Here is a 24,237-nt window from a genome sequence, read left to right as displayed (position 1 = left end):
AATCCTACTTCCGTAGTGATACTGCCTCGGAAACCCAAGGAGGGGTCGCTATGAGTCAGGGCTGACTCGACGGCACATAACAACAACAACAAAAAAGGGGCAGTATCTCCTCTAACCCCACAAGAGGAAGACAGAATCACCATCAGTAGCCCAAGGCCTATTCCTGGGAGGACATATATGCTGTCTCCCTCCAACCCTTTCACCAACCCTGACACCAACCATTCCTCCTGCAGCACCTTCCACTTCTCTACTGGGTTTGATAATTGGCTGCAGTGGCCACACAGAAGTCACAGATTATGGGATTTATTAGGGAAGCAACAGGATAAAATTCAAGTTCAGAAATGCCCACAGTCTCTTGCAGCCAGCCATCTCACTTAGCAGCTGGCAGTCTCTCTCTCTCAGCAATGTCTATCTCTCATGTCTCTCTCTCAGCAGTGCATGGCTCTCACATCTCTCTCTCAGCAAATGCATTTCTCTCAGCAATGTGTCTCTCAGCCAGAAGTGAGAGATTCCTTGATGTCCTGCTGCTTTTTGCACACCTCATGGAGATGTCTGATTGGCATCTCAAGTGTAACATTCTTAGCACTGAACTTCTGAGATTTCCTCTTTCCAAAATCTGTTCCACTTGTACACTCCCTTTTATGAGTAAATTGCAGCTCCTTTTTTTTTTTAACCCTGTTTGCACATAGTCATTCTGAACTCTCTTCCTATACACCATTGGCTTTATCTTTAAAATGTATCTGGAGTCCAAATATTTTACCACTCAAGGCTCCAACATTTCTCTTTTGCATTTTAATTGATTTCCTCTTTTTTAAAAAAAAAAAAAAAAAAAACGTTGCCTCCCCTGCAACTTTTACTGAGCATAGCAGCCTATGTGTGTCTTGTAAAATGTAGTTCAGATCATCTCACCACTGCTTAGATGCCAAGGGCCTGCTCTCTTACACACAGTGAAAGCCCAGGTTGTGAAAATGGCCTGGAAGGCTTATATCCAGCCTCTGTGACCTACTGGCCCCTTGACTGCAGCCCTTCTTCCTCCATGCTGTGACTTGGACACATCAGTCACACATTGGCCTTAGTGACTCGGCACTTGCTATTTCCAGATGGCTGTATGGCTTGTTTCCAAACTTCGTTCATTCTTTTCTCAAATTCTGCCTTCTCTGACCACACTATTTAAAATTACAGCTCCTCCTCCAGCTGACCCAATCCTTTTCTTCTGCTTTATTTTTCTTCATAACATTATTGCCCCTTACATTCTGTATAGTTTATTTATTTTACTTATTTTTTTTCACCACAGAAGTGAGCTCTACAGGCCCTGGGGTTTTCTGTTTCATTCTGGCCATGCCTCTTGTCTGGATACAATCTGTTGGTTGAAGGGATGAGCCAGTGAATAGGGGGCTTTCATCAGGAACTGCAGATCCTCCTTTGGCTAGTACTAGCACCTGCTCTGTGCTAGCATGCTTTTTGTCTCCGTTGTGTTTTCTTCCACTAATTGGAACTGCTTAAAAGTAGGAAACTTTATTTCTGTGTCCCTTGAACAGTGCCTGTTATGTGGTTGGCATGCAATTGAATGAATGAGGAGAAAGGTTCTTGTCACCCGGTAGGATTAGTTAGAGGACCAGAGCCCAAGTCTCCAGTAATGAGACCCAACTGAAGGGAGAAGGAATCTAGCTCTTCTCTGAGCTAGACTCTCCTTTCCACATGGTGGCACTGCATCCATGTGGCTGGAGCCTCTGGGAAAGGCTGACTTTTGAGTGCTTTGTAAGAGAGAGTCCTTTGGATGTTGGTGCAAATTTTCATTGCTTCTGCTGTCTGCTAATTGGAGAACTCCTGTGGATTCTGGGTTCCTAGAAAGGAAACTTGTATTCTCAGTCTCCTCCCTTCTTCATCTCAGCCCTACTGCTCCCTGAGGCCCCTGGCCTCCACAGCAGCGCTTGCTACCTGCTTGTTGTTGTTGTTAAGTGCCGAGTCATTTCCGACTCATAGCGACCCCATGCACAGCAGACCCCATGCTACCTGCTAGATGATATGTTAAAGTCAATTCAAGTTGTAGTTAAAGCAATACACTCCTGTAGTTTAAAAGTAAAATAATAGAAATGTACTTATGAAAAAATACAACATTGCCCTGCCTCCTACTCCCACTCCTCAGAAATTGCCATTTTAAACTAAAAAGTTTTTAAAAAGCTTTTCTTCTGGTATTTTCCTTCACATTTCTAAATAATATACATATAGTACTCTGTATTTGCCAATTTAAAATCTGTTGACTTCTAATGTCAGAGTAGGGTTTAGTTCTTTTTTACTACTCTCACTGTACTACTGTACTCCAGTAGAGGTGTTTCACAATTGTGATTTAAATTCATAGTCTATGTAATTGATAAGTAAATATTATTTACTGCTGAACCAAGAAGTGTATCAGAGTAATGCTTCTGTACAATATTTGTGAATCCTGGAGTTTTTAATGTGCTTAGTTTTCAATGTAATTATTCTACTTCTTTTCCTTTTTTCTTTTCTTCTCTTTTCTATCTTTGCCTCTCTTTTAAACAAATGCTTTACCAAAGATCTGCCAAACACATACCACAGTTAATTTTCAAATGTCTCTAAACATCAGAATGTATATCAGGTCAGTGTTTACTTTCTGAAGACCTCACTTCTGTGTCTCTGCTCTGCAAGACTTATCTCCATGTCTTTCTTGTGTTGAATCCACTGTGTTTCCAGGAATTTTGAAGGCTTTGTTCCATTATTTGCTAACATCCAGTGTTGCTGCTGAAGAACCAATGGCATTCTGATTCCTGAGCCTTTTATATGCCCTGAGTTTTCCCTCAGGTTTCTGGAATCTTTTAGAATTTTCTTTTTATCCTTGGTATTCTGATATTTCACAATGATGTTCTTTGTAGTAAGACTTTTTTCCCTCTTCATTGGCACTTCTCTGGAGAACTATTATCAGTAGTGGGAAATCCTGTCATTGCATTTTCTTTTTCTCTAATCTTTTAGTCAGTTGTTAAAGCATTCTGCTGCTAACTAAAAGGCCAGCAGTTTGAACCCACCAGCCACTCCATGGAAGAAAAATGAGGCAGAAAAAATCCTTAAAGATTTATAGCCTTGGAAATCCTATGGGGCAGTTCTGCTCTGTTCTGTAGGGTCCCTATGGGTCAGAATTGACTCAATAGCCATGGGTTTTTATTTGTCTATTACACTTTTATATCGATTATCTAAGTCTCTTTTCTATCTCTTTGCCTTTTAGTTCTGTTATCTGATGGATTTCTTCAACTTTATCTTCCAATTCTTGTTATTTCCTAGATCACATTTTTCTTGAATATTTTCTTGTAGCGTACTTTTAATAGCTACTCTCTTAATCTCTCTCTGAGGATATTTTACTTTTAAAAACATTTTATTTGTGTGTTTCACTGGTTCTCTTTACTCTGTTTCCCCTTTGTTTTGTCAGCTGAGGCCCTCATGTGAGGGGAATTGACACTTGATCGAGCAGTGATGTTTAAAAATTAGGTACTAAAAAGCTACCTGGGAGCTTTGTGTTGTAAGGTGAAGGCTTATTGGCTAGTGTGCTTCTTGTAGGTTGATTTGGTAGGGGTGGCTGCTTCACTGGGGGGAAACCCAGATTTTTATGTGTGGAAATATTATTTTTAATGCTACTATGTTTCTTCAGAAAAGAACATAATAGTCTTTCTGTTGATGTCCTGGGAACAGGTGGAGGAATGGGCCAGGATCTCATATTTCAGATGGCCCCATTCTCCTGGTTCTAGTGTTTCTTCCCATATTTTCCTCCCACATTTTCTGTGCCTGATGTCTCCCAGCCTAGAGCCACTGTGGTTCCATTTTCCCAGAGGGATGTGGCAGGGAAGGGGAGGAGGGCTTGACCACATACCTCATATCTTCCCTGGTACAGGTACCTTAGAGGCAGGGTGAGGCACTGGACCAAGGTGGGGAGTTGGGTATGACTCTTCTATTCTCTCAGGCCACTTTCTACCCCTCTATACTTTCTCAGTCTCCCAAGATTTTTCTTGGATTTTTTTCTTCACTGATGTCTCCTAATCAGCTCTTTTTCTTTGTGGCCTTATACCTTTTCATTCTTGTGCTTTATGTTAGTAGGATATCAGGAAGGATAGGTGACAGATGTTTGTGTTAAGTTAGCCATGATGATCCTACTGACTTTGGGACTTCTGCGCAGTTAGTTTCAGACAGTCCTCTTTTATCAGGGGTTTCTGATTTAACGTGAAGAGGTGTCTGGATGTAGGGTCATACCCCCTGGATTGTGGTCCCCTTGGTAAGGCAGCTGGAGAACAACAGATTGAATGTCCAATTGGCCTTGTTTTGCATGCCTGCTCTGTTGCTGACCAATTGTTATTTAACCTCCTGAGCCTCAGGTATTGCTTGCTGGTTTTTAATCACTTGTCGTAAGGGACTTATGTCCTATAGAGGAATGTTGGGGTAGCCGCTCAGTCCACGGCATGACCTCTCAGTTCCTGGAGCCCAGGCTAGGCTGGTGTACAACAGACTAATGTCAGGCACAGGCAGGGGGCCTGAGAGTATGCTCTTATTCTGGGCAGACTGAGGAGACATGGCTACTGGCTAAGCCCAGCGTGCCTTCTTGAGCTTGCATTTCACTGATGGGAAGCCATTTAAAATGAACACAGTACAAAACTATCCCTTGCTTAAGAAATAAAAGGGGAGTCTTCAGAGATTTACCCATTTAGATTGTTGCGTTGTACTACATGCTTATGTATAAAGAACAGGTCATACTCTGGGCCCACAGAAGAACAATTAGCAAGAACGCACACTCCACTTGCAGTAGTTAATCAAGATCAGGTGCTTAGTAAGTGGCTGCTATATAAAGTCTGGGCTAAGTGGTATCATTCCTAGATGAGAAGATGCATCTTCTGACATAGGAGGAGCTGACTTCTACCTGGAAATGGGAATCAGTGTTACAATCAGTTCTTCAATTGTGCTGGAGAATTGAGAGTGGGTGAGTTAATTCAGAAAGCCCTCTGACTTTAAGACAGCTTTTTGTTTCTCCTTTTCTTTTACAGTTCTGGCCACCATTAACTTACAGTCGCAACATGAGCTACACTTACTAACCACATTTCTCTTAAATACCCAGGTGAGTTTAGTTCAGGGCAGTGCTTGCCCTGTTTCGCATGAAAGCAGGGGTTCTCGCCAAGCTAAATCAAGCCCCCTTATAGGATGACTACAGTTCTTGGGTGTCTTCCATTGTGCTCAGGGTTCACAGATGGGGAGAGAAGAATTTGTAGCTTGCTGTGCTCTTAGGAAGGGAAACAGGTTAAAGCTGTTTTGAGGTGTTGCTATGCAGGTTGAATGTGCTTACTTGCCTCTTCAAAAAAAGACACTGTGTGAAGGGCTTATGAATGGATTTTTCTGGTCTTGCTCGGGTTGGTCCTCAGAGAATGAGGGGAGAAACACTTCTCTCCCTGTATTGTAATTGTCTGACCTTAAACTGTAAGGCCTCTTGGGTGCTAAGAACAAGACAGGAGGCCTGGTCCATTTCAGAAGGAGAGAAGAGTTCTTGGCTGTATCTCAGTATCTACTAGATTGATAGGAATTTATAGCTAAATTACATTCTGATGGATTTCTTTTCTTGTAAGTCTGTGTATCTCTCCAAAGGAGACAGATGTGATAATGGGCCAAGGCACCTCCAGTTCATTCAGAGTCTGTTCCCAGCACTGAAAGACCACATCTGTTTGACTGAAGCTATGAACATCCCCAAACAGTCACAACTTGTTGCATGCAGACATTGACCCTGGACCTAGAGTGGAGCTTCTGGAGTGTTTTATCAACCATGTAAAACCAGACAACTAGAGCAGTACTGGGGATCATTTTTCACACCAGCTTATAATTTTTAGGTCAGAGGTAGTGTCATAAGAAATTTCAATTGAAATCACCATGGCAGTGCCAAGCACTGTAGGATGAGGGCCACAAATGGGTATGGTGGAGCTGCTACTGGAATTTGGAGGGGCAACCAGAGTAGGCAGGAGGTTTCAAGCAAGAGATGGACTAGGACCTGGGACTTGACACCAGGCTGACTCTTATCAGGCAGATCATGGGAGAGAGAATGTACACAGGTGAGTTCAGATAGAGTGACTTTCTTTTCTTCCTTTGTTCTCTATTTACTAAGTTCTTATTCTCTGCCTGGGATAGTGCTAGGTACTATGATACAGCAGTGAATAAGACCACAGGGCCTCTATCCTTATAGAGTCATAATTGACTCATAAAGAGACCTATTAAATGACAGATAAGTAGATGATTAAATTAATGATAAATGATAAGTAATTGATTGCACCAACAACTGATTAAACTGTATGAGTTGTGTCAAAGAGAAGCACAAGATGCCTTGAGCTTTCCCTATGCCCATTCCAAATAACTTTAACTCTCTGTGCTTCCTTTTCTTCTTTGGTAAAGTGGGAATAATAATAGTACCTACTGATAGGTTTGTTGAAGGATTCAGTGAGCTGCTATTTGGAAATCACTTAATATAGTAGCTGATATGAGTAAATGTTCAATGTTGGCACTTCACTTTTTATATCTGGAGAAGTAGCCACATATTTTCCATCCTAGGCTATTCTATACTGTTGACAAAATGGCACAGCTAAAATGTCCTTAGTTTCTTGTCCTCAGTTCAAAGCTTTCTGAAGTATAAAAGATAAATTTTCCTCAAGGGAAAATATTTAGATAGATAATATCTTGTTTAAATTAAAGGCTCCTTGATTGGACCAACAATATAGTTCTCAACTCTGCTTAATTCTGGAATGTCCATTAACACCTCACTGGTTATTGTCCATGTGATGGTGATGCCCAGTGATAAAGATAATTAGTATTAAAGTTTCTCAAGCACTTCTTAAGTGCCTTCTGCCATTATCTCCTTTAATTATCCCCAAACCATCTGAGCTGGAAACCATCAATACAGTTTTTCATTTGAAGGGAACAGACACTGAGTGTGGGTCAAGCAGCTTATTCAGCTGCACTCAGGAAATGGGAGATGAGGGATTACAGCACAGTCTGATTGGTTACAGGGTTCCATTTTAACTATGCTATACAATGTTCTGGGCCACTGGTGGATGCCATCTCCCCATGGCCCTGGTACATTCAAGTCCAGGAACCCATTCCTGAGATGTGGAACTTAGAACCTATTTTCTCTACTGTCTCTGATTTCACCCCAAAATATTTTGGGGGAGACATTAGTTAAGAGACTTATTAGAACCTTGCTGTGATAGGACCTTGCCCCACTCACCAGTCTGTATGCAACTAAACTGGAAAATGGTAAAATCTTAGATCACAGCTTAAAAGAACTGAAGCAATTTATTTTGGTCTGATAGCGTAATGCCTAAGGCATTTGACTGCTAACCAGAAGGCTGGTGGTGCAAACCCACCAGCCACTCCTTGGAAGGAAGATTGGGCGATCTACTTCCATAGTGATACCACCTCAGAAACCCAAGGAGAGGTCACTATGAGTTGGATCTAACTCAATGACAGTGAGTTTGATTTTTTGGTTTCATTTCATTTTTGTTGCTTCATTTTACATTTTTTGCTGTTAAGAAGGAGTGATCCAATATAATCTTTTTTTCAAATTTTCTTCAAGATTGATTTATTTAGCCAGGGAAGATAAACTTTTCTAGGTACATCCTATTTGGATTTACCAATTGTCTGGAAACTTAAACTTGAAGCTGAAATGCCTTAGTGGGCAGAAGCAGACAACAGCTTTCCCAAGCCATTCTATCTCATGTAATTCCCTGAGGTCACTGGACTTTGTTTAAATTTTTATTGCTTTTGAGGTTGCTTTATGTTGCCAACTTGGGTTTATTGGGTAAGAATTTTCCATTCATTGCTTTTGTCTTACATGCTTTTAGGATCTGTAGACTAATAGCTTATTGAAATTATTACTTTGTCTCTAAAAATGGTGTGGCGGAGGCATCTGACCTCTAAATTCATAGTGGGGAGAGACAATCATCTGCCTCAATAGCCCAAGGCTGATTCCTATGAAGCAGAGGTCAGACATGCCTCTACCCTCTTACCTTTTTACTAATTCTGACACAAACCATCATCCTATGGCACTCTACTTCTTTGCTGAGTTCTAGAATTCATTACAGTGGCTACACAGAACTCACAGACAATAATCATGACTATGGGGTTTATTAGCACCGGTGGTGTACTAGATAAGGCACTTGACTTCTAACCAGAATGTCAGCAGTGCAAACCCACCAGCTGCTCTGTGGAAGGAAGACTGGGTGATCTACTTCCATAAAGATTTATGGCCTTGGAAACCCAATGGGGGTCGCTATGAGTTGGAAATTACCCGATGGCAGTGAGTTTGGTTTGGTGAGTTTGAGGGAAGTAATGGGTGACAATTTAGGATCAGAAAAGACTCAGGATACAGTTCTCCAATCAGGACAGTGTCTTCTCAGCTGTGCCTACAGGTACACCTCTTTCTGGCATGTGCAACCTCTTGGCCATGTGATCTCTTGGCCTCTTGGCCTCTGGCCTGTTTGGGCAAGGGTTATAAAGCTCTTTTATCTCTGCCCAGAAGCACCCCACTCTGCCAGCAAGCCTCCTGCCTGAAGGCTCTCAACTCTCTTGCTCCATGGGTCCAGACCCCACCACTTTTTCTATATTCTGTTGGTTTCCTACCGGTCTCTTTGTTCTCTTGCCACCATTTCTCTGCTGCAGTTTCTTACTATCTCTTACTGTCTTCACAAGTTGTTATAGCTCTTTGCCTCCTGGGTGGAGGAGGTTCTCTTCACAGGAATCCCAGGTCGAAAGGACACACTCCACTTGCATCTCTTCTTGGTGGTAGACAGGTCTCCCTTACTGCCTCTGGCATAGCTCATGTTAAACCTAGCAGCATGGCAAAACTGACCAATCTCCACATAAGGGTTCCATACACTTTATTTATATGGCTCCACTCCCACAAGTGGTTTATATCCCTTATTTATCAGTAAGCAATCCAGTCCCCTTGGTGAGCCTCAGGCACCTCACAGTTGTGTAGGAGCTCTGGTAGCATAGTGCCTAAGGCATTTGACTGCTAACCAGAAGGCTGGTGGTTCAAACCCACCAGCCACTCCTCAGAAGGCAGGTTGGCAATCTACTTCCATAGTGATACTGCCTCAGAAACCCAAGGAGGGGTCACTATGAGTCGGGTTTGACTAGACAGCAGTGAGTTAGTTTACCCAGTCATAGTATGAATCTAGGAAAATTGGAAGTTGTCAAAATGAAATGGAATGCATAAAGATCGATATCCTAGGCATTAGTGGGCTAAATGGACTGATATTGGCCATTTTAAATCAGAGAATCATATAGTCTACTATGACAAATTGAAGAGGAATGGTTTTGCATTCGTCATCAAAAAGAATGTTTCAGAATCGATCCTGAAGTACAGTGCTGTCAGTGATAAGATAATATCCATATGCCTACAAGGAAGACCTGTTACTACTACTATTATTCAAATTAACACATCAGCCACTAAAGCCAAAGATGAATAAATTGAACATTTTTTTGTTACCAACTTCTGCACTCTGAAATTGACCAAACATGAAATCAAGATGTATTGACTATTACTGGTGATTAGAATGCAAAAATTGGGAACAAAAGAATCATTGGTAGTTGAAAAGTATGGCCTTGGTGAAAGAGATGACATCAGAAATTGCATGATAGGATTTTGCAAGACCAACAACTTAATCATTACAAATGCCTTTTTTCAACAATGTAAGAGGTGCCTACACAAGTAGTCATCACCAGATGGCATATACAGGAATCAGATTGACTACATCTGTGGAAAGAGGCAATGGAGAAGCTTAATATCTTCAGTCAAAAATATTGCCAGGAGCTGAGTGTGGAACAGACCATCAGTTGCTCATGTGCAAGTTCAAGATGGAGCTGAAGAAAATTAAAACAAATCCAAAATATGACCTTGATTACTGAGGTAGTTAAGGTTATGTGTCAACTTGACAGGGCTTGGTTTTGATTGTCTGGATGTAGTTATTTGAGCTAGCTGGATGTAGTTATTCCCCCTGATGAGACAGGTAATAAACTCCATGGTGAAATCTACTGTGAGCAGCTGAGTAGCTGCCTTAGGGATGTGGTCTGCTTCCAGTGTATAAGAAGAACTTTGAGAAAGGTCTCTGAGCTTCTTGACACATTTGGATTCTACATTTGGCTGAGTCATCAGTGAGTGGCCTGCCATGTTGTCTGCTGATTTTGGGACTGTTTCTGGACTTGAATTAATGGCCCACCATGTTGCTTGATAATCTTGGGACTGTGCTTTTTTTTTTTTTTTTTTGACCTTGGGTTTGTCAGACTCAGTGGTTAGACACTGCCTGAGTTAAGAGATGCCTCCAGCTTCAGTGGGCCAGGAACAAGAGGCAAAGCTGAAGCACAAGGTTGAGGGGCCTTAATCCAGCCTCTCGATCTGGCACTTTGAACTCAGATTTCTAGCCTCTTAAACTATAAGAGAATAAATCTCTGTTGTTCAAACCATCCACTTGTGGTATTTTTGGTTAGAGTGGCACCAGATGACCAAAACAATTGAATTCAGAGACCATCTGAAAATTAGATTTGATGCATTGAACACCAATGACCAAAATCTAGATGAGCTGTGGAATGACATCAAGAACATCATACATGAAGAAAGCAAATGGTCATTAAAAAGACAGGAAAGGAAGAAAAGACCAAAATGGGTGTCAGAAGAGACTCTGAAACTTGCTGTTGAATGGAGAATAGCTAAAGTGAATGGAAGAAATGACAAGATAAAAGAGCTGAACAAAATATTTCAAAGGGCAGCTCAAGAAGACAAAATAAAGTATCATAATGAAATGTGCAAATACCTGGAGTTAGAAGACCAAAAGGGAAGAACACACTCAGCATTTCTCAAGCTGAAAGAATGGAACAAAAAATTCAAGCCTTGAGTTGTAATATTGAAAGATTCTATGGGCAAAATATTGAATGATGCAGGAAGCATCAGAAGAAGATAGAAGGAATACACAGAGTCACTGTACCAAAAAGAACTGGTCAATGTTCATTCATTTCAGGAGGTAGCTTATGATCAAGAACCAGTGGTATTGAAGGAAGAAGTCATAGCTACACTGAAGGAAATGGCAAAAACAAGGCTCCATTTATTTACAATACCTATTGTTATGTTTCAACAAATAGATGCAATGCTGCTACCTGGCGACCTGACTGGAAGAGACTGATATTTGTGCCCATTCCAAAGAAAGGCAATCCAACAGAAAGTGGAAATTATTGAACAGTATCATTGCAGTGTATTGACAGGGAACTTCCATAAATTAAAGCTGGATTAAGAACAGGATGTGGAACAAAGGATATCATTGCTGATGTCAGGTGGATCTTGGCTGCAAACTAAGAATACGAGAAAGATGTTTTATCTGTGTTTCATTGACAATACAGAGGCATAACAAATTATGGATAACATTGCTTAGAATGGGAATTCCAGAACATTGGAATTGCTCATGAGGAAACTGTACATAGACCAAGAGGCTATCATTCAAACAGAACAAGGGGATATTGCATGGTTTAATATCAGGAAGGGTGTGCATCAGGGTCATATGCTTTCACCATACTTACTCAATCTGTATGTTGAACAAATAATCTGAGAAGTTGGACTATATGAAGTTGCACCAGTATTGGAGGAAGACTCATTAACAACCTGTGATATGCAGATGGCACAGTCTTGCTTGCAGAAAGTGTAGATGACACTGGAAGCACTTACTGATGAATATAGACTACAGCATTCAGTATAGATTACACCTCAACATAAAGAAAACAAAAAATCCTCATAAGTGGACAAATAATCAGCACTGTGATAAATGGAGAGAAGATGGAAATTGTCCAGGATTTCATTTTACTTGGATTCACAATCAACACCTATGGAAGCAGCAATGAGGAAATCAGATGTTGTATTGCACTGGGTAAATCTGCTGCAAAAGACCTATTTAAAGAGCAAAGATGTCACTTTGCAGACAAAGGCACTCCTAACCCATAGTACTTTTAATCACCTCTCATGCATGTGCAACATGGCTAATGAATAAGGAAGACCAAAGAAAAGTTAATACCTTTGAATTATGTTGTTGTTATGTGCTGTTGAGTTGATCCCCACTCATACCAACCCCTCCTTGGTTTTCCAAGGTGGTATCCCTACAGAAGTAGATTGCCCAACTTTCCTTCCGAGGTGTGGCTGGGTGGGGTGAACCACCAGACTTCTGGTTAGCAGTCAAGTGCCTTAGGCACTATGCTACCAGAGTTCCTTTGAATTATGGTGTTGGCAAAGAATACTAGAAATACCATGGAATTCCAGAGGAACAAACAAATATGTCCTGGAAGAAGTGTAGCTGGAATACTCCTTGGAAATGAGAATGGGCAGATTTTGTGTCACTTACTTTGGTCATATTGTTGGGGACCATTCCTTGGGGAAGAGACCATTCCTTGGAGAAGGATAGCATGCTTGATGAAGTAGAGGGTCAGCGAAGAAGGGGAAGACCCTCAATGAGATGGATTGACACAGTGGCTGCAATGATGGGCTTATGTACAGCAGAGATTGTGAGGATGGCATACGTCTGGGCAATGTTTCATTCTGTTGCACATAGGGTTTCTATGAGTTGGAGATGACTCGACAGCATGTAAAAACAACAACAACCACCACCACCCAGTCATTTGTTGGGTGTTACAGACTATAACTAGAAGGGCCATATTAAGTAAGTCACTGCACTGCAGCACCTAACTCTCATTGTTTTTGAAATAGTTTTGTTCTATCAGTTAGAATTTATTAAGCAGTATAATATATTTGCATAGGTAAACCTTTCCATGTATTTTAACTGAAAAATGTTCCATTATATTTTTCTAATTAGTGTTTTAATCTATGCTATTTACTGAATTAATGACCCACCAGCCACTCCTCGGAAGGAAGACTGGGCAATCCACTTCCATAGAGATACTGCCTCAGAAACCCATGGAGGGGTCGCTGTGAGTCAGCGCTGACTCAGCAGCAGTGAGTTTGGTTTGGGGATTGTAATTATTATTATTATTATTAGAATTATCAAATGTTGTATGAAGTTTACTTCTAATGTAATTTCTCAGAAAGCTAATATGCTGCCCATGAAGTGAATCATACCTACAGCTATGGCCTTGAGCTTTCACTTTAAGATTTGTTAACTAACCACAGGCCAAGTAGTTCTTTTAGTGTGGCCTCACACCATCTTACCCTCATAAGATAATCACTGAAGCTGGGTGCTGTAGTAAAGTATGGTGAAGAAACCAGATGGTGTGTGACTATCAAAAAGAATAGTGTCTAGGGTCTTAAAAACTTGTCGTAAAACAAGCAGCCATCTAAAAGAGCCTTCAAAAAATAAACAAACAAATTAATTAATTAATTTTAAAAGAAGCAAGCAAGTACTATCAACCTGTCTGTGCAGAAGCAAGCGTACCAACCTAAGTGTGATTATAGAATTTTAAATAAAATCCATAATCAAGAGGAGGAAATGCATTAGAGCTTAAATCCTAAGACACCTGATTGTGGTCGACAGTGGGCGTCCTAACTCCATTTTGAGTCTTGACATAATTTCAGACAACATTTCAGTTATTTATGTTATGTTTAATGGCTTGCTGGCCATTAGACCAACAATGTGGCTCTGCTTAGACAAGTGTAGGATAAGCCCAGGGAGGGTCAGTTTGCCCACAGGAAGAGTGTTATTGAAAGATTAGCTAGTAAGCAAAAAGGTGCTCACACAGAGAACCAAGAAAATTGCCTGCACATTTAGTGTTACCCGATTTGAGTTAAAGGTGGGGATCCTGGTCATAATAATGAGTCATACTTGACCACCATGTACCCAAATAATCTAAACCCCAGAACTAATCCTGTAACCTTTTTAAACCTACAATTATGTACATATCCCAGTCATGGTCCTTTTCCCACTTCTGTAATTCTGTGACAGTGATGAATTGACCTGCCACCAGTCATGATCTTGTGATGATTTTCTTTGTCCTGTGTCATATATAATGAACTCCATGACTGTGATTCACCTGATTCCATTGGTCTCTGTAATGGGTACATTACATGTTGATGGTTTCCCACATCTGGATGATGTCCTTGTCTTTGTCCTGTTTAAGATTTAATAACAAAGTCTCTATAGGAAAAACAAAACAAATAAACAAAAGCTACATTCCCATTTTAGTGACTTAAAAATGGTTCAGCATGCCCTTTTCTTGGGATGTAGACAGGGTGTGTAGATAATCAAGCCCCACATCTTGCTAAAGTAATTACTGTGACTATTGAGCCTTTTACTTGGGTATGGCAGGTACTTTATCTTTTAAAAGCTTATAACACCAGATCTGCTTGACAGGGTTTTGTTGCTCTGCATGATGTTGCCCTCTGAGTGAAAGGCTGTTGAAAACAGAAGGTGCTTGATACACAGTAAGAAAAGGAATGTGTAAGGATGTCTAGTATAGAAACTGAAATACCAGCATATCTGTCCTTCTACCTCCCACCAGGTGCTCTAGTGCGTCATGTAAACATAGCAGAGTAGGACATACTCTTGGTAATGATTTATGCATTCTCAGTAAAATCATGTTCCAAAGTCAGAATTCTAAAATAATACTGAAGATTTATTGAGTGCCCCAGTCCAGCTATGAGTCCAGATAGTCTGCTTGTAGAACTTGTACATGGAAAAGCTAACCTATAAAGCCCTGGGCTCTGGCCTAGTTATACTCAGCTTCTCCTTAGACCAGGCTGGTCTGTGCAGAGGACCTACTCTCTGCAGCCCTCTGGCTCTTCTAGCTAAGGAAAAAGCAGCACCTGAAGTGTGTGTTTGGGCATGCTTTGCAGATACTGACTGATCATGATTACAACATTCTCTTTCCTTGTTTTGATCCAGAAAGCAAATTAAAGAGGGAAATGACTTACAGAGAAGGAGATAAATTTTAATAAAGACTTAATTGGACAGATACCAATGCTTTATTGCTAGCACTATGTACAACACTAAAATCACGTTAAGCCATCATGGTCTGCTGCGTCAACTCCAGTGGCCTCCCCTCCATATGACACATACAGGGGAGGAAGCCATACTGTGGGCTAGAAGCTACAGATGTAAATGGCCCTAATCTCTGCTTTCAGTGTCCTCTATAGCAAGGGTGTGTATCTAGGGAAGAGCTGGGGGACAGAGTCCTGATACCCCTCCAGGAAGGGCCCTGTCTGCCTGTATAACTTCACATCTTGTGCCCAGGGAATTCAGCCCAAAATGGTGATGGAGTACTGGACAGGCTGGTTTGACTCATGGGGTGGCCCTCACAACATCTTGGATTCTTCTGGTGAGTACTGTATAGTACCTGTATCCAGAATTCATGGTGACCTAGGAAGTAAGAGTAAGTTTCAAATAACCTGCTACTTGATGGAAATTGAAGGAGCTCTGGTAGCAGAATGCCTAAGGCATCTGACTGCTAACCAGAAGGTTGGTGGTTCAAACCCACCAGCCATTCTGAAGAAGCAAGACTGGGTTATCTACTTCCATAAAGATTTATCAACTCAGAAACCCAATGGGAGTTGCTGTGAGTCAGAATCAACTCGATGACAGTGGGTTTGGTTTGGTTTTGGGGTGGAAATTAGGTGTAGCATGCAAAGCTCCTGTATTACTTCTTTGTAATAGCTCTTGACATTCTGGTTATTTGTATTAGCATTTGAAGTGAATTAAAAGTAGAAAAAGTGAAAAAAAGAAGTGAAGATCCCAAAGCCCTGAGAAAACACATTTATGTATATACTCACAGGCAGCTTTCCATATATCCTTGTCTACAGCTTTGTGTTCATACCTAAGTAGACACAGAGACTGCTTGCACACTTGACTTGGACCTGCTTAATGCGACCACTTAATGACAGATTCTGATAGCTTTCTAAACTGTTAAATATAGATTTGCATCACTGTTTTAAAGAATACAGTAAACTCATAGTATTGATGACTATGCTATATTTCATTTACTCAATCTCTTATTGATGGAACACTTTGGTTGCTTCCAGTGCTTTCTTTTTGGTTGTTAACTTAAACATCAGGTCACTGAGCACCCTTGAACATCTAGTTTTGCATACCTGTCATATTACTTCCCTATGATTAGTTCCTGGAGTTCTGGTAAAATAGTGCCTAAGGCACTTGACTGCTAACCAGAAGGCTGGTGGTTCAAACCCACCAGCCACTCCTCGGAAGGAAGGTTGGGCAATCTACTTCCGTAGTGATACTGCCTCGGCAACCCAAGGAGGGGTCGCTATGAGTCGGGGCCGACTCAACAGCACATAACAACAACAACATGATTAGTTCCTAGACTTAGAATTGCTAGATCAATGCAATTCTGATATATATTTACTACTATGCCTTTCAGAGGAGCTCTGGTAGCATAGTGGCTAAGGCACTTGCCTGCTAACCAGATGGCTGGCGGTTCAAACCCCCCAGCCACTCCTCGGAAGGAAGGTTGGGCAAGCCTACTTCTGTAGTGATACTGCCTCGGAAACCCAAGGAGGGGTCGCTATGAGTCAGGTATGACTCGACAGCACATAACAACAACAAAAAATGCCTTTCAGAAAGATTGTAGCAATTTCTACTTACCAATACTGAATGAGAGTATTCATTTCCCACTGATTCACCAACATTGAGTACTAAAATTATTTTTAGTTTTTCTCAGTCTGATAGGTTATTGTTTAGTTTGCATTTCTTTGATTAGTGAGGTTTTTTTAAAAAATATGTATTTATCATTCCTTTATGTTTCTGATATCTTTGTATCATTAGTGATAAAGATAGGATTGAGGCAGGTGTCAGAATTATATTGATTATTATAAGTTCCCTTTTGTGTTTTCCAAGATAATAGAAAGCCCAATGGGAAGTCCCTTAGGTGGGGAGGCCAGACTGTATCGTAGGTCCTCCACAGCATGGTTAGTGGGGAGTTGACTGTGATTTCAGGAAAACCAGAAGGCCCTGACCGTGGGGATCATGGGCCACTTCTCTTCCTCCTCCCTTAATATGTGATTGGGATTTTAGTGGAAGCTGAAATACAGAGCGACACAGTTGAGTTTCGGGTTGGGAAGGATGAGGGTCCTACGTGGACTCTGACTCGTCTGGAACCCTAACTCCTCTGCACATCCCTTTTTCCTCCCCCATAGAAGTTTTAAAAACTGTGTCTGCCATTATTGATGCTGGCTCCTCCATCAACCTCTACATGTTCCACGGAGGGACAAACTTTGGCTTCATGAGCGGAGCTATGCATTTTAATGAATACAAGTCTGATGTTACCAGCTATGGCAAGTACTTTTTAGCACCACTCACCTTGGCTATCCCTATACTTGCATGTCTGGAGCTTGTTATGGGGAGTCTCTCACTTCTGGCCCATTTTGTCTATAAAGCACCCAAAAAATCCCTGATAGCACAGTGCTTGGCTACTAATCAGAACGCTGGCAGTTCAAACTCACTAGCCATGCCATAGGAGAAAGAAGTGGCAGTCTACTTCTGTAAGGGTTACAGCCATGGAAAAAATTGGGGCAGTTCTACCCTGTTCTATGGGGTTGCTTTAAGTCAGAATCTACTTGATGGTGCACAACAACAACCTAAAGCACCTGAGGAGGTTTATCTGAATGGTCATTTCTGGACGTCCAGAGCAGTAAGAGCCCCATGCTCACTTGTATATCTGTGTGCTGACTTCTCTACTGAAAAGCCTCCTAGGAAACAACTAGAGGAACAAGACGTTAGAGGCACAGCTAGTGCATGGAGGGGGAAACTCCCTAGGTGAGGGCAGCTTGTTCCTAACTTGGGCCCTTGAGATGGAGTGGCTGTGGCCCCTATAGTTTGAGAGTCTCCAGAGGTAGTAAAGGCACCTTGTTTTTAACTACTCACAGCTAGAAATTTATAGTCATACTGTAATCACAGGCAGAGACCCTCTTGTTCTCAGTGTTCTGACTAAACAGCTCCCACTAAAGTGTCATGTTTCCAGAATTGCTGATGGGGGCTTACTGCACTACCCCATCCTCTCTTGTTGCTCTTCTTGCTGCTGCAGGAGCTGTCTTGGGGACATGAGTGACCAGTGATGAGTCCCTGGTGTCTTGCAGACTATGATGCAGTTCTGACAGAGGCCGGAGATTACACAGCCAAGTACTTCAAGCTTCGAGAATTCTTTGGCTCCTTCTCAGGTATCCAGCAAATGACCAACTCTGGTACTAGCTCTGGCCCTTGCTTTAATTGCGACACTCTAACAGAGTTACTTCCTCCCAGTACCTCAACCCCAGTGGATTTGTGTGCATAAGGGTGGTACAAGAATAAGAACACTTGGGAGACTGAAAAGCTTTAACACAGTTTCTGTACTGCTAGCTTCACCTTTGTGTTTCATGGGTGTTGAGACTCTCATGGATATAAGAAAGCCCCTTCCCACCCCCTAGCATTGCTTTCCTAGGCATATTCTGAGAAGGATCATTTTTCTATTGGTTGTTAGATAAAGAGTAGGTTGAGGTGGGTCTTGGCAAGGTTGGAGGAGTCAGTGACTGTTTTGGGTCCTTCGGGGATGACCCTGTGGTCTATTTGTGTTTCAGGTGCCCCTCTCCTCCCCCCACCTGACCTTCTTCCCAAGACTGCATATGAACCACTAATGCCAGCATTCTACCTATCCCTTTGGGATGCCCTGAAGTACATGGGGGAGGTGAGCACTGCCTGGCATGGGGCAGGGACAGTCATGAGGTGGGTGAGCATGGAAAGTGAAGTTAGACCAGAGCAAGACACCTGCCAGAGAGGTGCTACTGGGGAGGAGGAAATCCAGTTCTTGATAGCTTTGTTTCTGTTCTCTAGCTTTGACCTCATGGTAGAGGACAAACTCATGCTAGAGTATGAAATGGGAAGGAAAAAAAACTTGAAGAAAATATGGGTACCACAGCAGGAATTCCCCTCCAGTGTTATGCTGGTGCTGTCTTTGCCTGGGACAGATTAGGAGGGTGGGGAGGCAAGAGTGGCTCCTCCCTCAGGTTTTATGCCTCCGTTTGTAAAGGGGGCACTTACTGTAACTAACTTAGAGAAGCTGTGTGCACAAATGACAGTGACTTAACAGTTCAAGTGCATGTGTTTGCAGGTTTTATTCTACTATTTACTATTACATGTCCCTTATCCTCCTGACTCTGGAGATCAGTGCATTTAGTATAATGCGAAATCAAAATCAGAATTTTAGAGCTGGTAAATTGATGGGCTCCACATGTGAAGTCCATAAGTTTGTGTAATGAGAAATCAAAATAGAAGAAATGTTAGCTACCCCACCTCCAGGTGAAGCTCTTTCTATTCCCTATACTCCTCAGAAAGGCTCCAGAAAGGCTGCTGGCTTCCTTCTCCTCAGCCTAGTGCTATCTCTTTTATACATAGCCAATCAAGTCTGAGAATCCAGTCAACATGGAGAACCTGCCAGTAAATGATGGGAATGGACAGTCATTTGGGTATACTCTGTATGAAACCACTATCTCCTCATCTGGAATCCTCAGTGGTCTTGTGCGTGACCGGGGACAGGTAGACGTGTCTTTCCTTAGTTCCTGTGACATTCTTTAATGATCAGTCCTAAAATATGCCCTGACTCTGTCCTCAGTACTGATCAGGGAGCTCACATGACCCTCTGTACAGTATGTCAAAATGCCCTATCACAGTCAGCCGTACAGCCCTTTCAGATTGAAACGTGTGTTCTGTACCTGGCCAAAACCCCTCTCAGCATATGCACACCCAGTGTTGACCTCTTCCTGTGTTTAGCAAAGATCCCTTCTTCCTGTCTTTCTCTTCCTACTGACCTATGTATGCTTCCTTTCTTTTATGCAGGTGTTTGTGAATACAGTATCCATAGGATACTTGGACTATAACAATAAAAAGATTGATATCCCCTTGGTCCAGGTTTGTTTTCCTAGGGAGCTGGGTAATGGCTACATCACCTGCTTTCCCTGGGTCAGGATGCCCATTGGAATGATGTAGAGTCAAGGAACAAGTTTGGGGGGAGTCAAAGAGGAAGACCTAGAACAGGAGGCTCTTTAGCCACAGAGTGCAGAGTGAAGAGAGGCCAAAGTGTTGCTTTCTACTCAACTGGACTCTTTCATATCTATCCTCAGAGCTAAAGGGAAAAATGGGATTCAGCAAAAGATCCCTGAGTTGTAGTGGTGACCTTTTGGCTGAATTATCAGGCAATCATCATGGGCCACTCTGTTCCTGGCAGGGTTACACTGTGCTGAGGATCTTGGTGGAGAATCGTGGGCGAGTCAACTATGGTGAAAATATCAATGACCAGCGCAAAGGTGGGTCATAGTACATGTAGGGAGAAGAGCTGCCACTACTTAGTACATAGCATATGTTTGGCTAGCTCTTCTCTGAATCAGCATGATAGCAGGACGTGGAGGCCTCTTGGAGTGGAGTGGGGTCATGGAGGCCCTCTAGGGTGAGTTATGGATGAGTTGACCCATCTTGAAGTAAGATTTGCAGGCCCAGAGACGCTCAGCTGAGCTTTGACTGTTGTCCCTCACTCTGTATTAGCACTGTTCATGATGGACACATAGGGATATTAAGCCATTCTCTCTAATTCTCTTTGGGCTGCAGTCTGCTTTAGCTGGGCAGCAGGGCTGGGTAGTAAGCAAAGGGATTCCCAGCAATCCAAGAGAAGGGCATGGGCCCCCACACTGAAGTTCTCTTCTTGATCTGTCTAGGGAATCCCATTTGTTGAGGAGAGGAAGTGGCAACACCTAAAATAAACACAATGCTCTTTGGGTGGCATGCTTCTAAGAATAACCCACTGCTCGTGTTATTTTTCCTGGCCTTCTAAATCTTCTATCTTTTAATTTAGCTCTTCCTTCTTTTTATGTGTCTATCAAAGTGTGGGTGATTTCAGAGAAGTTAGAAAAAGCACATTCAGACAAAATAAGTTAACACTGTGGCAAGGAAGATTGGGAGACTCCCAGTTCCCTCCAGGTTTTTCCTTTCCTTGTACATTTCTTTGATCAAAATTCCAGCAATGTCCAAGAAGAACCTTCTGGTCACTTTCCAGAGAAGCACTGTGGCCTAGTCATCAGAGCTTCCTGAGTCCTGGGATCTGGGCTTTTCCAGAGGGCCTCACTGTAGCTGCCAGCATTGCTTAGGCTCACCTTCCCTTTTCCCTACATCTGGTATTGTTCTTTAAGTCCTAATCCTGTCCCTCAGCAACCTGCCTCTTCAGGCCCAGCTCTATGTCCCTTTTTTCTCCTGGTGATTGGAAGGGACTCCAAGCATGACTCTGGCTCCAAGTCCATGCAGTTCCTGGCCCCTGGTCAAAGTCCCTGGACGCTCACTGGAATTCCGATTCTTTGAATCACAGGCACAGACTTAATTTCCAAAAATGGTATGACTTTTGCCACATTGGGTCCTATGATTTAAGAGTATCTTCAGGCCCCATGAATCCAAATTTCTGCTCTGGCATCTCAGCAACTCCATGGTCAAGAGGATCACCTTGATCAAGATGGTCATTGAAGCCTCTCTGGGACTGACATAACTGACCAATCCCAAAGGCACTAACTGCTACTCAAGTTTGCTCCCCTCCTCAGAGTTGATACCCAAGGAATCTTGCCAACTGCTCTCAACTTAAATGCTTTTTTAAAATTTCTTTGATCCCAGGTCATGTAGAAGATTTCTGCTGAGTTATTTGGTCCATTTATTATGGGATGCTGCCTGAACTGACCCTTGAAGCTAGGCAAGAAATCCAGTGATCTCTTGGTCATCTACCCTTTGGCCTCATTCTACTCTGTATTGGAATTCCAGCCTCCAAAAGAGAGCTTCCCTCACAGAGGCCAGAAGACTGTTATCACTATCCTGACATCCTCCCTGAAGTTTTCTAGGCTCTGTCACTGCCCTGTCCTGCCTCCTTCTCCCATGGCAAATCCTAAGCCTAACAAATTTTGATATTAACCATTCTCAAACACTTTGGGATTTCTAGGGAAGGTCTGATGCCGAGTGAAGAACTCCTTAGGCAGTATATGCTCCAGGAGAAATCCCACCAAGTTTCCCATGTTTGGCACTGGCCATAGTTGGTCAGCACTTCACACCTTTGGCCTTCCTCATGCCCCCTTGCCTCTTTATTATAGGTTTAATTGGAGACCTCTATCTAGATGGTTCTCCCCTGAAAAAATTCAGAATCTACAGCCTGGATATGAAAAAGAGCTTCTTTCAGAGGTGAGTACCTGCCTGGGCCAGGGTGTGAACTCGGGAAATTCATAGGAGGCAGCAAGGCCCTTAGGAACACATGACCTTCTTCATATTCTCCAGATGTGTAAACAGACAAGAGAGTCAAGGTGACTTTCACAAGGTGAGGGGCAGCAGCAGTGTTTTCAGACTGAACTGTTTTCCATTATACCACTTGTTGCCATCCTTTTACCCTTGCTACAGAAGCAGGGCCTTGAGAACCTTGGAATTAGATGCAGACCTGGGGCCAGACTGAGAGAGTGCTTTCTTCCTTTTTGTGCCCTCATTCCACCCTTAGGTTCAGCATCAACAAGTGGAGCTCTCTCCCTGAAGAACCTACATTTCCTGCTTTCTTCTTGAGTGGCTTGTCAGTTGGTCCTTCCCCTTCTGACACCTTTCTGAAGCTGGAGGTTTGTAGCCACACTTCCCTGCCTACCTTCCAAACAAGGACTCTGAAATTAAAGCACACTGTGCTTGGCCTTGACAGGTATCCTTGATAGTGTCTGTGTCAGAGGTCTCCTTGCCTCTACATTGCCCTCTCTGAAAACTGGGGCCTCCCAGGGTGGTGGAGCTCAATGTAGAATACCTGGCACCTGGTGGGGCTGCTTCTCAGGGTCCATGTTCCTACTTTCAGTCTGAGCTTGGGTGCCATGCCTCAGAGCTTGGGACTAATTGGAACTGGAGGCAGAAGAACCCCAGCCCTCATAGTTGTCAAAGCCTGGCTCCCCTCAGTGTCCTGGAAAAGGGAGAAGCATGTGTGGTCCATGACTAACTCTGCCTTCCTGTGTGATGTTATATTTGGTGGCTTTCATGGTTGACTCCCTACTCTTCCCAAAGGGCTGGGAAAAGGGGGTTGTATTCATCAATGGCCAAAACCTTGGACGATACTGGAACATTGGACCCCAAGAGACGCTCTACCTCCCAGGTGCCTGGTTGGACCCAGGTATCAACCAGGTGAGAACACATCCAGCCTCCTTCCCTTTGTCTAAGACTCCCAGACCTCCTTTCCCAGACATAAGGGAAAAGCCTGAAGATTGGTAGGCCTAATGGTACAAATGACTCAGTGGCCCTGGGATGTGTCAAGGCTGTGCCCTCTTTCAGCTTTCAAACCAGGAAATTAGACCACAGCAATCCTGAACACAAGGATATGCTTCTAAATGGCCTCAGCTTCTTCTGGATTGTTGTTTGTGGGGCAACTCTCATTGGAAACTGACTGTGCTCCTTGTGGCCCCTTCTGCCTGTACTCTTGGGTATCAGAATGTGTTTCTGGGCCCTTTAGGTGCCAGCTCTAAAGATTGGTTAGGGTAAGTGAGTGAGCAGATGTGCCAGCTCTTCTTCCATATTCCTCATTGCAGATGAACTTTTGGTCCATTTTCCTTCCAGCCCAGCTCCTCACCCTTCTCTTAAGCTCCTACAGCCTAAGGTCCCTTAAGCTATTGCCCTGGTGCCTCTCACCTGGCTTTGTCAGGACTGAGCTCAGCTGCCATCATACCCCAGCCATGCTCTCTTTCTCAGGTCATTGTGTTTGAGGAGAAGATGGCAGGCCCAGTGATACAGTTCACAGAAACACCCCACCTAGGCAGGAACCAGTACATTAACTGAGCAGCCCCTGCCATCCTCCTGCTGACCAGCCGGCGGACGCTATTCCTTCACACCCCCACCCCCACCCCATGCAGCACAGCATCCTCAAGTAGCAGCCTCAGAGCTGAGTGGCTCCACCTCTGCTGCTTCCACTCTGCTTCCACTCCAGACCCTACATCTTAGAGGACTGAAGAAAAGGCTTGTGAGGCAAGAGGGAAACTTGCATGCCTAGGCAGTTATTAGTGGCAGCTATCTTGACTCCTCATCTGGGTGAAGACAGAATAATGTCCCTCTGGGCTTGGAGACTTTAATTAATCATATTGCATGTGGTTAACACCTGGGCCCACAAAAAATGGACAAGGAGATGAGCTGGGCATAGTTCCTGGCTCAAGAAATGACATGTTCCTTTGATGGAGTCTTCTCAGCTGGGCTTTGCCATATGTCT

The 24,237-nt window shown here is 42.9% G+C and overlaps 1 protein-coding gene across 1 annotated transcript in view; it reads left to right on the top strand.

Moving 5' to 3' along the window:
* The window catches only part of LOC103203662 (beta-galactosidase-1-like protein 2), a 119,075-nt gene extending 95,262 nt beyond the window's left edge, over positions 1–23,813 (top strand). The window contains exons 8-19 of the mRNA XM_007948731.1: positions 5,040–5,110; positions 15,249–15,333; positions 17,165–17,302; positions 18,104–18,184; positions 18,581–18,687; positions 19,395–19,535; positions 19,836–19,907; positions 20,224–20,302; positions 22,115–22,202; positions 22,510–22,621; positions 23,049–23,165; positions 23,727–23,813. Of these exons, the coding sequence (XP_007946922.1) occupies positions 5,040–5,110; positions 15,249–15,333; positions 17,165–17,302; positions 18,104–18,184; positions 18,581–18,687; positions 19,395–19,535; positions 19,836–19,907; positions 20,224–20,302; positions 22,115–22,202; positions 22,510–22,621; positions 23,049–23,165; positions 23,727–23,813 (1,178 nt within the window). The remainder of the gene's footprint in view (positions 1–5,039; positions 5,111–15,248; positions 15,334–17,164; positions 17,303–18,103; positions 18,185–18,580; positions 18,688–19,394; positions 19,536–19,835; positions 19,908–20,223; positions 20,303–22,114; positions 22,203–22,509; positions 22,622–23,048; positions 23,166–23,726) is intronic.
* Positions 23,814–24,237: the final 424 nt, after the last annotated feature.

This window comes from Orycteropus afer, unplaced genomic scaffold, assembly GCF_000298275.1.
Source record: "Orycteropus afer afer isolate SDZICR_OR568_19922 unplaced genomic scaffold, OryAfe1.0 scaffold00221, whole genome shotgun sequence".
NCBI classification, from domain to species: Eukaryota; Metazoa; Chordata; class Mammalia; order Tubulidentata; family Orycteropodidae; genus Orycteropus; species Orycteropus afer.
Note: the sequence above shows the minus strand (reverse complement) of the source record. Positions and strands in the feature narration are given on the sequence as shown.